Source organism: Diachasmimorpha longicaudata, chromosome 7 (genome assembly GCF_034640455.1).
Source record: "Diachasmimorpha longicaudata isolate KC_UGA_2023 chromosome 7, iyDiaLong2, whole genome shotgun sequence".
Lineage (NCBI taxonomy): Eukaryota > Metazoa > Arthropoda > Insecta > Hymenoptera > Braconidae > Diachasmimorpha > Diachasmimorpha longicaudata.
The window spans coordinates 5,544,535-5,557,858 of record NC_087231.1 but is presented as its reverse complement, the minus strand read 5'-3'; the positions used below and the strand labels follow the sequence as shown (position 1 = coordinate 5,557,858).

Below are 13,324 nucleotides of genomic sequence, written 5' to 3'. Positions count from 1 at the left end.
GGTTTACCCATACCTTTCCTCCCTTAACGTATCTACATGGGTTCCATCAACTCACACAAACACTTATAACTACAACTCCTCGTCATTTTATGCACAAGAATGGCGTGTAGACTCCCGTACGTCAATCTGTTTATGAATTAGAGGTACCCCGGAACATGTATAACTCGATTACGAGCTGTCGTTGTGTGATACGTCAGACTGTGTGGTACATGTGGAGCATGTGGAATGTCCCATATGCCTGTCCATTAAATTTTATCAACTGTGAGGACGAAAGCGGGGCATTAGGCAGGAAAAAAATCACAGATTGTTGACATGGAAAGTGAGATGAGGTTCAAAAATATCATTTTCATTTTTATCTACAGAGGTAGATATGTAGATTTTTTTTTTTTTCGTCAATCTGACACGCCCTGTCAAGCTCTCAAGCCCGTATGTATAAACCAATCGCGTTTATTGGTCCCCCGTAAAATCGATTTGTTCTGCGACACAGACGAGACTGCGAGAGTATTACATATATTGGTTGAACGGCAATATATACATATATGTGGTATTAAGGGAATTTTTACGTGTGCACCACGCAATAAAGCCACGTGTTCACGGTGATGGGGGCGCGCGTCGATTCACGTCTCATGTAAGGGCGCTTTTCATTGATTCTCGGTGAAGAGCCTGGTGATTCTATTGTATGGAGAATGCAAAAATGGCAGGTGATATCGACTGCGTTAGGACCTATTAAAAAATCGTACTGTCATTGCTATTCACAAAAGGGTCTTGGAAAGTGTGTAATAATTTTAAACAAATGCATAAATTATCAGCGCATAAGAGGCACTAAAAGCGTGCACCCTTTCCTAGTAAAGCTAAAAAAAAAAATACCAAAGGTTGGGGAAGATGTATTCACTGAGTCGAGGGAGAAAATCACGCCCTCTCGCCCTTCATTGACTCTCTTTCTCTTCCCAACTTTGTCTCTGTCGGGCTTCTCAAATTACGTTCAGAGCGCCCCGTAGTAAAAGGATCTCTTTTCCCTCGGCTCTTGTCTCAGGAAACCGTACTCCTCAAAACGAAAGAACACAATAAAAAAAAAAAAAAGGAGGAATGACCCGATGGCAGGTGCACAAGGGTCCTCTCCTCCCTTCCACTCGAGCTTTTCATCTCATTTTCCTTCACAAGAGTAAAAATTCCTAACAAACCCGGAGAGAGCTTAGAATTTTAAAACTACAGTCTCCGAGTATTTCACCAAGAGGACAATAAACATTTTTGATTTATTGTTTTTCGTGGGGTAGAAAATAGTCGTGCAACCATCATCCTCTCACTTTATCTCGTGCATATTACGTCTCAAGCAGAGTGTTCATTGTAGTACCAAGGACCTTCGCAAATTGCCCCCCATCGAGGTAGCCGTGCATTTCTGTCTATTGACGAAAAACCCGGCGTTCACCTGAGTACCCAAAGTTGTCAGGTGCATCAGGTATCGGTTACATGTTGTTAGAGGCCCGTTGACAGCAATAGTACATGTATACCCCTACCTAGTATTTCTTTTCAATACGCAGGTGCATAAAGCCTCCCCGAGTACTTCAGGGGTATCAATTCACCTTCACGGGAGTCCAAATGACGGGGAGGTGCCACAGTAATATCCCTCACTTCATCTTTCATTTTTACAATGGATGGTAGATGAAGGGGAGGGAGAATGGAATGATCCTTTTGATTTGAGTTACTGAGCCCTCTTAGTCTAGCCCTTCGCTCATGTATTATGTACTTGGAGAAAATTCTTTACGGTTATTGTTCTCGGGATGGTTGGTTTATTGGTACTTGGAGGGTTATGAATACGCTTCAGTCGTTTAATAGTCAATATGCAATATTTCATTGCCGCAGATTAAGGTGCATCGTGGGTGATCTTGCCGGTGGTGTAACACGATTAAACGGAAGCTCATTTTTTATTTAAATCTGGATTCAATAGCTGAGGACGATATTTTTCAATTTTCATGTACTGTTCAAGTATGGACTGAAATGCTTTTTTATGTTAATTTACATTTCATCTCAGAAATTTCTTCAGAAATTTTTCGGATCCTTTCTTGAAATGATTCTTCTTATAAAATGTGAAAAAAATCTGAGATACCTACACGCTCTCAGGAAACTACGTGAATATAGATTCTAAATAATCGTTTGCTATTTTCTTAAAAGCTACAATAGGTTTCTTTAGATATTTTGTAACTTACGATTGTAATGATTACTTGCCCGTCGCTGAGACGAAATGGCTACAAGTCTATTTCAAAGTTTATTACTTAGGAAATTTGTCGGAATGAAAAATCGTAAAATATCTTCCACAAACTGGTATTTTTTAATAAGTTTTATTTCACTTCATAATTATTTTTTGGACGGTAAAATTTTCCATGATTTTCTCGAACATTTTTAGCCAACTTTTAATTTGAGACAAGTTTTTTCAAAAATCTGGCAATTTATTGATCAAGTAGATCTGCTGTAAATATTTAACGCTTTATTAAGGTTCAATTCGTACAATGATCACTTGAGTAGTTACCATTCAAAAATGTTCGTACCGATATTTGGGGATTTCTCGAGGAACATAGAATAAACAATTTGAGATAATTCTTCTCTTCAACGGAATTCTTGGGAAATCTTCCAAACGCCCACAAGAGGAGGCCAAGAGTTGAGAGTCCCCTTTTTTGGTGTCTCTGGACCCTCATCTCAAGTCGGAACAAGGAGGGATGCAATAAAATATTCGCGCAACCGTCCTTTTTCACGTTTTCGAGAGGGTCCTCTCTATTCATTCCTTCGAAGTCTTGGGGTGCTATTGGTACTGGCGCAGGTATCGGTTACAAGTTGTTAAGGACCGTTAAAAGGTGAACTCGACGTGAACTGAGCCGCAGGTGCGGTGGTATAGGTATCACTCTGCTTCTCTTTATGGTACATTTTTCCTTTGAACTTTTCTCCTTTTCTCCATAACACGATACTTTTCTTGGTATTTCCAACTTTTTCTTTTCAACTCGCCACGGTTTTTCCGACGGTTAGAAACTTCAAGTTTGTGAATACTCTTTAATGATGATCTCTCGACAACTCAAGTATCAGGATAAAGAGCATTTTGTAATTAAGAAAATTGAAATTACTATGGCAATGCGACTAATTACGAAAATTTTTAAAGATCATTTTTCCTCTGAATGTGTACAAAATTTTCTTGAATTCTAAAATCTGGTAAAATTTTCAGTAATCAGTTGTTATGGAAAATTTTGGCCAAATTGTTTCGCAATCTTCACTCACCTCGAAGCTGAATGAGAAGACAAACCAGGTGAATTCCGGTTAGCAACATCCCTTCGTTCACAAACAAAAAACAAATTCAATTCATTGAAATGTCATGGTTGTGTCTGATAGTTATTCACCCAATTCCAGAAAGAGCAAATACACTCATAAGCTATCAAGTACAATAATACAATACGCAGACATACATATTTAGTAAAAATGACGTAACTCGGTGTTCATTGATCAACCGACCCGGATGAAAATTCCGTACACTAATTTTTATTGAAGATTTCACTTCGGATATCTGGAAAAATTATTGCAGTTCAAACCGTCTATTCCCAGATACCCAGAATCCCCTGAATGTCCCATTTTCCCAAGTGTTCGACGAAGAGATTCTCCAAGTAGACATGAATAAATCCGCCAGAAGACAAGGAACAAGTCACACCAAAAAAAACATAGATATTTCAAAAAGCCCACATTTATCAGTAAAATTCCGGATCCCGGTGAATACCACAAAAATTGCTCTTCAACTCTGAAACAAATACCTGAAATTCCCGAGAGTCTCAAAAAAAAATCAAATACAAAAATCATTTGAATTCGACGAAGAGCATAAAAAAATGCCCACTTTGAATTCTTCATTCTTCTCATCTCCATCACTTCAGCCCCACAGTAAGTCTTATATACCTGGGCTTTTCGTTCGAGTGGATGCGAACGAGAGAGAGGACCAAAAGAATGAGGGACAATGATCGAAAAGAAGAGGCGAACCGAGTGTGAGTGAGCGACTGGGACAGTCGGTGATTCCGAGGAAGAGAAATAGAGTGAGATACAGTACAAGAGGGAGAGATAGTGGCGGTGGTAGTGGGCGCGAAGACAGCTTGAGCCCCCTTGGTATGAACAAACCAAAACTGCTTGGTGTCTTGGAAAACGAGTAAGAGAGAGAAAGGAATGCAAGACACACAGTATATACCCGAGGCCGTTGCTGCCCGAGCTGACTCACAGTTAAAGACACGACGACGACGAAGCTGATGCTTGTTGGTAGAATCGAGTGGAGGTTGCTCCTTTGCCCAAAGGTGGTAGCTTCCCTTTCCCATCCTCATTTATTTTCTTTCTCACTTCATTGTTGTGTTTTCCTGCCTCTTCCCCCTACTTTGCCCTGTTCACCACGAGGGGCCAATGTCTTCTATGTTGCTCTCAGTGTCAGCGTAGCTTTGGTCCTGAGAGCTGCATGGTCATCTTGACTGGAGATCATTAAAAATTCATTTACCAGCCGAGGAAAATAATCGTGACGCGAGTACAATACGATGAATTAATCGAAGATGGGGGGAAAAACATGAGTGAAACATATATTCGGCATTCGGTTACAGTGGGAACGTGATAAAGGACAGGATCTTTTAGTTATCAAGTGGTGAAGTAAATTTTGGAGCTGGAGATTGGCGTTGACGTAGTGCCGAATAGTGGATACATTTGAGTAGATTCCAGGAGAAGAAGAGGGTTGAAAAAAAAACACGTGTTCGGTAAATTTCACCCGGTGTGTCTCTGGTCATTGCACCAAGTTCTCTTCTGAGCTATTTCCTCATCTATTTCATCCTGATACTCTTGTTTTATCCCCTTTGTGTACTCAGCTCATCTCGGTTGATTCTATTTTGTGTGAAACTTGTATCAAGTAGATATAAATATGTACATGGGAGGTGATTACGTATGTGTTGGTGGCCTATTCTTTTGCTCCTTTTTTTTTAAACTGTAATGTGCTACCTCGGCGTGACTGGTGCGCCGATTATTCGCTGTACCGCCGGCGTCGATCCTTACTCAAACCACGGCACTTGCTCCGGGACCGTAGCATCGAGGATCTATATATCATTTGGCTTCGATTACATTTATCGATCCTACGGAGCTTTCAATCATTGACGATTCTCCCATTCAGCTTCAATTGATCCATCGAACTTGCGTCTTTGAGTTCATCCCTGTGTACTCGTTGAGTCAGTGGGACGATTGGGAAATGTCGTGAGGGGGGGCTGATTTTGTGATTGATAATGTGAAAATAGTTGTGATTATTTTTTTTTATTATTGATGCGATGGATTTTCACGGGTGAGAAAAAATCTTATAGCTTCATTCGGAAATTTTATCAGCCGAATTTTCATATTGTGTGGGTGGGTGTACGTGGGTGACTTACCAATGTGAGTTGAATGCACACTAATTTGACCGGCTGGTGATGCCTGCGATCGTACTATATAAGTGTGTGTGTTGCGGCGAGATATCTTTGTGAACCTCGTGTAAATGTAGTTGCCAGATCAATTCTACAGGTGCAAAAACCTGGGGAAAAGAGTGTTATCTATTCTTTTTGATTCCTTCTATCATTCATTTTTCAATTAAATTATTTTTTGTTTCTACGATTACGAGTTGCATGGAATTAAATTATGAGACACGTTTTTCCAACGAATTATTTATATTTATCTGAATATTTGTGGGTTCCATTGGTAGAATGTACAGCCTCTTGGAAAAATTATCGAAAATCGTCGGATACTTTGTTGTGGAAAATATACCGCCCGATTTTTTTTTGTCGTTTTGGGGGTGTACATGGATAATTTTTCAATGTGAGTTGAATGCCCACTGATTTGAGCAGTTAGTGATCTCTGCAATTATGGTATATTAGTGTCTATATCTCTCAGCAAGATATCTTTGAGGAAGTTGTATGAAGGTACTCCCCAGACGAATTCTTCAAGTACAAATACTTGTGGAGAAATGTTCTTCTCTTCTCTTCCATTTTTTTCTCATTAATACGTTATATCGAAATAGTTTTGTGGAAGTCGTGTACATGTACTTGCCATGATAATTCGACAGCTGTAAAAACATGTGGAAAAATGTTTGTTCTCTTCTCTTCCGTTTTTCTTCCCTCCTATTCACTTTTTTCTCATTACTCTTTACATTTCAATTATCAGGCATATTGTTACAGTGAAAAATTCATATTGACATGTAGTTGCTGTACACGCTATTGGTAGAAGTAATTGCAGCTTTTGATGAAATTTCTCCATTCATCCTTCTCTTTGTTCACAGAGTTTTCATTCGAAAAGTGGAGTAAATAAGAGCGCCGAGTGGTCCTTGGACCGGGTGTAGAAACGTTGGAGGAGGATGCTTGGTAGCTGGAACTGGCGAGAAGACTTGGAGTTGGGAGTTGCCAAGGGTATTGTCGTTAAAACGATTAAAATTAACGTGAGAAGCGAGAGTCCGGACTCTACGCATCCCGTTCCCGACAGCCGGGTGCTGAGGTATGCACCCAGCCGTTGTCAAACCACCATCCAATCGCCGAATACCGGTCTCCAGCCTCCTCGCGACTGTATGGACTGTAAGTTATATTTGATTACACTGATGATTCAATATGTGAGAATTACAGACATATTTGGAAATTCTCATCATCTTTACATGAATGTCACCGCAATTTCACGGGTTTCCTTCTTTCGAGAGTCAAAATTTCAGAGAAAAATCAATGGAAAGTGGGCATTTGGGCTCAATTAAAATCTTTTTAATTTTCAATGGAAGATAATAATGAATTTATCCACTCTTCGGTTCTTATAAATCCTATTTCTCTTATGAGTGACCTCATGTTCTTTATAGATATTTCTAATAGTGCCCAGGTATTGAGAACCTTTTTTAAAATAGTTATATTACAGTTTAAGGGATAATAAAGAATGAAATGCGGGCCTCTGGCACACTCGATATAGGCCATACAGGGTTTATGGTTCCCACGAAATTGATTTTTCCAATCTATTTGAAGCGATTCTTACGATGTTCTTTAAAAAATCCCCGGTAAATTGATAAATTCCGAATACAGTAAATTTTTACACCACCTATATTCTGCAATATTCAACTTTCAAGAAATAATAATTTCATGAAAGTACTCATTTCCAAGTATTATGTTCGCCTGTACCAGTATCACATAAGAATGGAAAAATTCAATTTCTTGTAAAAATACAATAAATCGAGTAATGTGGAATTTTCTCCGCAAGTACATGGGGGGTAATTTCTAAGTGCTATTGTATTGGCCTACCCTAATATCATTTCAAACCTGAAACTTCATTCAATCAATTCTATGAAAGAATGCTTGAAATGAAAGTTTAAAATAATTTTTTTGAATAATCTTTGCAGAGCAGCGTGAGGTGGCAACGATGCTGACGGCACACCCCGAGATGCACGAAAAGCGCGACGGCCTTGGGGGGGTTCAGTACGTAAGTGTTGGCGGTGGTGGTGGTGCAACGATGGATGAGAAAACAGATCAGCCACAGCTGCCCCCGCCACCGCCGCAGCGTGATCCCTCAGATCCAACGATGAGCGCTAAAAAAATTCCAAAGAAAAGAAAATTTGATCCGTCCGAACTCGAGGACATGGACAAAGTATGTAACGTCGTCAGTAATGTTGGCAGTATGATGAATTTACGTCAGGCATTGCCACAGGTACAGTTATCGTCTGGAAGCCATCAGTTACATCCACCATTGGCAATGACACAGTCTCAGCATCAGCAACAGCAACAACAACAGCACTCACCACATCAATCACCAAATCATCAATCGAATAAAACAATTGTAACAGAGTGCTATCCAATAGTGCAGAGTGTCGTTGTTCAGCCACCACCTCAGAGTACAGCTGTTGATTATTCACTGCGTGATGAGCCACCACGTCAACGTCCAAGGCCCTCAACAATTACGATTGATCTCAGCGAGTGGCAGAACCACCGCGTATTAGCTTTAAGGGACACGCGTTATTATCCTGGTGTTATTAGAAACGCTGGTCATGGTGAAGTTTATATTGAGTTTGATGGTGAAGGTAAATTAGTGAGATATAACGATATACTTGGTGCTGGTAAATACGATATTATTGCTGATGCTAGCCCATCAATTGGCCAAGTTAAATTGGACGCAACAGTGTGCATTAGATGTCCAACAAATAGTGGTTTAGATACTATGACTAATGTATTTGTTAAGGGGAGTGTGTGCAACATATTGACTGGACCTCATCGTTTTGTTGTTAAATTTCAACGTGATGATGAACAGTGTGAAAGTTTTGTGGTTAAAAGGGCGGATTTAAGATTATTCAGGCCCCCCTGGTGGGATGAACTTGAAGAGGGGCTGGGGGAATCTGAACCTATGAGAATTGATCCCGTTGGTGAGTTTATTCAATTTTTATTTTGCATAATTCAGGAAAAAAGTGGCAAAACGGTCTGAGTCGACTCAGGCATCAATCGATTTTTAGAAGAATATTTGAAGGGTTTTCTCGATTTGTCACTCAATTTTTTAGAACTGAATTGTCTATTATGTTTTGTCTCATCGATTTTAGATCATGGATTTAGAAGTTCAGTTGAAGTGCCGGTCACCGGATCCACTCATCCACTTCATCATACGCCCCACATCCCCTCCCACAATGACTCCGTCGGTTACTATCGTACAACAGGTACGAGTCCCCTCATGACACTAGGTACACCAGCACACTCTGCTAATACAACGCTCAGCAATGGGAATCGACCTTATGATGATCTAGAGAGTGACGATGATCTCGATAGGGAAGACATTACATTTCCCTCTGATGCAGGTTAGACGATATTTCAATTCTCGAATTCCTTTATTTTTTATGTTCACACTTTTATTTTATCTCATACAATGTAAGTATATATTCAACTGACAGATGTAAAATTATCAGGGAGCAGTAAACGAAGCAGTATACAGAGCCGAGGGAGCAACAGTAGTTTGATGGAACAGCGTAGTATAACTCCACGTTCACAGGCGGCCACACCCAGGTACAGACTAGTAATTTAACTACTTATTAGCATAAGGTGATGGTCCTCTTTATGAAGCCCGGCGAATACATCGCGAAATTTCGAGTGAAAACTATTTTAAAAACGAAATCCTAGAATGATTAAAATCGATTGTGACTATCGATCCCCTTTGAATCTATGGGAGATATCATTAATGTCCTCTATCGATATTTTTCTACCTCCATAGATCTCAGGCGGCGACGCCACACAAATATAAAAAGGGTGACGTAGTGGTAACGCCAAATGGAATTAGGAAAAAATTTAATGGAAAACAATGGCGAAGGTTGTGCAGTAAGAAGGGTTGCTCGAAGGAGAGTCAAAGGCGTGGCTATTGTTCCCGTCACCTCTCCTTAAAGGGTTCAGAGCTTCGGGGCCCAACAAGCACATCTCATGGTGGTGGTGAAGAAACATCTCGTGATTCTGATACATCACCAAATTATGGTGATCGTCGTATGACAGGACGATTCGATCCGGAGGAAACAGAGGCAGCAAATATGCTTGTCTCCCTGGGTAGCTCACGTTCAGCGACCCCGGCTTACTCGTCACCAACTGCCCATTCCTCAATTTCACCCTGTATCAGTCAATCTCCAGTGCCACCACTCGGATTAAACCAAAATAATGTTTTTATGCCAATATCCAGTCCTGCCGCCCACCACGCAGCCTCTCTTATATCACCAGGTGCCAAGTGGAAGCACTCACCAACCCAGTCACATTTTGCTGTGCAATATCAACAACAAGTGATAAAACCCGAGCCAAATCGTATGGTGAGGCCAAATAGACCAGCACCAACAGCACCAGCACCTGCGCCAGCCCCAGCCAGCATTGGAACAAGTGTAATACGTATATCGCCAGTTGGAAGAAGTATGCCAATTCAAAATTTAACACTTTCCTGGTCTGAACAGAGCCCACCAGCGCGACATCCATCCGTCGTAACATCTATGGCTCAACAACAAGCCCAACAGCAACAGGGAATTATCCTTCAGCATGCTCTCACCTCAAATAATGGTTTTGCAACTCATTCAGATATTCCCGAACAAAATGCCCAACTTTTGAAGCCACCCCATTCACCTCATATCCCTTTGTCGGCTCCACCACCTCAAAATTTAAGCCTCAAGTCCCAAGAATTACCGGTTGACTATGCACAACCCCAGGGCCAACCGATATATGTTATGCAAACGCATATACAGCCACAGCCACCAGCAGTTGCGCCTACGCAAACGCAGCAACAAATATCTCAGGTGTCTCAACTTGATAAAAAATATTTAGTGATTAAAAATGGAATCGAAGTACCATCATCTGGACTCGTTGGCGCTCAGGAGGATAAGTACAGACAAGGAATGTTGAATCATATTGGACAGATGCAAACACTCACAGGAAATACCTGTCAACCGCAGGCACAGGCCAGTGTTAGTGTTGAACATGTTGAGAAGATGACGATAATACCACAGGTAAGCTAAGTCATGTAATCAGATAAGGACTAACTTGTTTTTTTTTATGAAACCAGTTTGTGAATTTTTAATAAACTTGGCGTGGAGAGCTTTCTTTCTCGATAGTAGTTTTATCTCGTAACGATGGTTAATTATGGAAGAAATAGAATCAAACATTGAATGGCCTAGGAAAAAAAGGAAAATTAAGAATGTTTATCCAAATTTTAATCTGTCTCCAAAGGATAAACAACCTATTTATTATTCAGGGCTTATCTTTACGTATTGATAAGCGTCTTGATAAATGCTCCAACACGATTCGATTATTCGGTAATTAAATACCCAGATTCTTTAATTTTCCTATCTTTTACTGTCAGACTACTAAAACTGGACTTCACATATCATCTCATCCGGAAGTGCAGAGAAGCTCCTCACTACAACAACCACCTCCCCAACAGCAGCGGCAGCAACAACAACAATCGCAACAGCAACAGCAACCGCATCACCAACAACAACAGCCACTTTCAACGAGCGTTGTAATGTCCACTGCCACGGCAGTAACAAGTACATTAACACCTACTAGCGTCTTCCAACATGTTATCGTTCAACCGAGCCATTTGACTCAAGCACCGAAGGGCGGATTACCACCGAGGGAGGACAATGGAAAGACCAATGGAGTTGTCTGTGAGTATATTTCCACGTTAAATAATAAATTATTAAATGACAACATCATTTAGTTGACTAGACTAATTCCATTCGTGATAAACTAACATTCACATTGGTTTTTTTTTTCGTCTGTGGTTGAGATGGTAATGCATCTTCTCAGCTAGGTGGTGATCACTCATGTAGAAATTCTCCTGCCTTAAAATATTAATTGAATAGAATTAAATTATTGAGTCGATTTATCGCGTAATGGAAGCACTACTTATCGTCAATAAGTTTTTATGACTAAATGGTAAGGATTTCGCAGATGGCAGCCACGATGTTCCGCCTCTATACCAGCCCCATCCCCCGCCATTGCTCAACAATTCAATGCGCAACTGGAAAAAAGGTTTGAATCCGATGTATAATAGAAGATGAAAATATCCATACTGGAGCTTGTTGCAGGCTTTGTTATGTTGGTGGTATACGGTTATAACCGCATTCATGAACTTCTTTCTATCACTACCCCACGTGAATTTCCCTCGTCATATTTATGCACTAGTCTTCCAGTTGACATCCTCGCTTGACCCCTTTTATTCATGTTTATGTTGGTTAAGTTATCTATTTGTAGACATTACTGAAATTTGATGGGATTATCATGGGTGGCGGCTAACTAACCATAGAATAAGAATATCGGATCATTCCATGAGTAATGTAAATTATTATAATTCTCTCAGGTTATTTTCCATCGCTCAAGTCTGTAATTAAGTTGAATGAGAAAATTGGCTAATGGAAAAGTTGCAAATTCGAACAGATTATAAGTGATATCCAGAGAAAATTCTGTGCTTCATTCTGGTGCTTCTACAGTCCACAGTATAAATTCCACTCTTTCAATGATTTAATTAAAATTTAAAAAATCATGAATATTCAGTGCTATTCAATATTTATATTTTTCAACGATTCCAAAGTCTGAATAATAAAATCATAACATAGGCGGAAATTTGTATGCTTTTCATTCTCATTAATTACAGAAAATATCTCTACTAACCATGCACTAACACCATTCAATTCTCCAGGAAGTGTGCAGTCTCCTCTCTCTTCTATCTTCATCTCTCCAATAATTATTGGATGAATACCACCCAATTTTCCCTCATTCCCTCTGTCACTTTTCCCACCCTCATCGCCACACGCTACTAACCACATCCATCGCAACTAACCCAAAAAATTAATTTCATTGCAGCTTTTTCCTGGCAGACGACAGTGCTAGATCAGCCAGAAGTGAGTCCACCCCCATCAGCGCTGAGCCCACCTCTGAGTGCACCACCGATACCACTGAGCATGGGGAATCCTGGTGATGAGGCTATTGGCCCTGGCCCGGATCCCATAACACCGGCTGAGGAGGAGGACGATGATGTTTTTGAGACTGAACCTATCACGCCTGCTGAGATCGAGGCCAATTCAAATAAACGACGAAGTCAATCACTGAGCTCATTGCACACCAAAGATCCACAGAGTCCGTTGAAGGTAATGCTTCACGACAAATATATCGTTTGGAATTGCACATCTTGTTACCAGTACGTAAAGTAACAGTTTTTTGTACGCACTGGTAACCCGTTCTAATATCATATTATTCATATCTAGTACTAAAATATCAATTAACTGATGAAAAATTTAACCAACGATTGAATACTGTCGTGTGTCATGTACTGTATGTTAATACTATCGTTTGCTACCACGTAGCGAACTGAAAAAAAACCTCCTGTTTTACAGACAAAAGACCGTATCCGTCGACCAATGAACGCCTTTATGATATTCTCAAAACGCCATCGAGCAGTTGTCCATCAGAGGCATCCGAATCAAGACAATCGTACAGTGTCAAAGATCTTAGGTGAATGGTGGTATGCATTGGGGGGTGAAGAGAAACAGAAATATCATGATTTGGCCTCGGAAGTTAAAGAAGCACATTTCAAAGCACATCCAGACTGGAAGTGGTGCAGCAAAGATCGAAGGAAATCATCTACAACGAGTTTCAAGGGCAATGAATCGAGGGGAAAATTAAATAGTACGGGAGAGGAGATGGATATGGGACCACCCAGTGAGGAAATACCATTGACGCCTCGTGCGTCTGATGACATTTATGTACCAGTAACTGCAGTCTATAGTGATACACCAAGTACAGAGGTAAATATTATGAATTTTTCATTGTACAGTTTCTGA

The 13,324-nt window shown here is 40.4% G+C and overlaps 1 protein-coding gene across 12 annotated transcripts in view; it reads left to right on the top strand.

The window, feature by feature from the left end:
• The window catches only part of Cic (capicua), a 46,645-nt gene that overhangs the window by 25,768 nt on the left and 7,553 nt on the right, over positions 1-13,324 (top strand). For 8 of the 12 annotated variants that reach the window (XM_064124392.1, XM_064124395.1, XM_064124399.1 and 5 more), the window contains exons 2-10: positions 6,293-6,581; positions 7,382-8,395; positions 8,567-8,818; positions 8,912-9,023; positions 9,229-10,489; positions 10,843-11,149; positions 11,436-11,516; positions 12,348-12,631; positions 12,878-13,288. In XM_064124392.1, coding sequence (XP_063980462.1) covers positions 7,402-8,395; positions 8,567-8,818; positions 8,912-9,023; positions 9,229-10,489; positions 10,843-11,149; positions 11,436-11,516; positions 12,348-12,631; positions 12,878-13,288 — 3,702 coding nt within the window. In that variant the 5' untranslated portion in view covers positions 6,293-6,581; positions 7,382-7,401. Of the gene's footprint in view, positions 1-5,107; positions 5,327-6,292; positions 6,582-7,381; positions 8,396-8,566; positions 8,819-8,911; positions 9,024-9,228; positions 10,490-10,842; positions 11,150-11,435; positions 11,517-12,347; positions 12,632-12,877; positions 13,289-13,324 lie in introns of those variants that run through there. The other 4 variants (XM_064124400.1, XM_064124397.1, XM_064124398.1 and 1 more) reach the window with 4 other exon arrangements.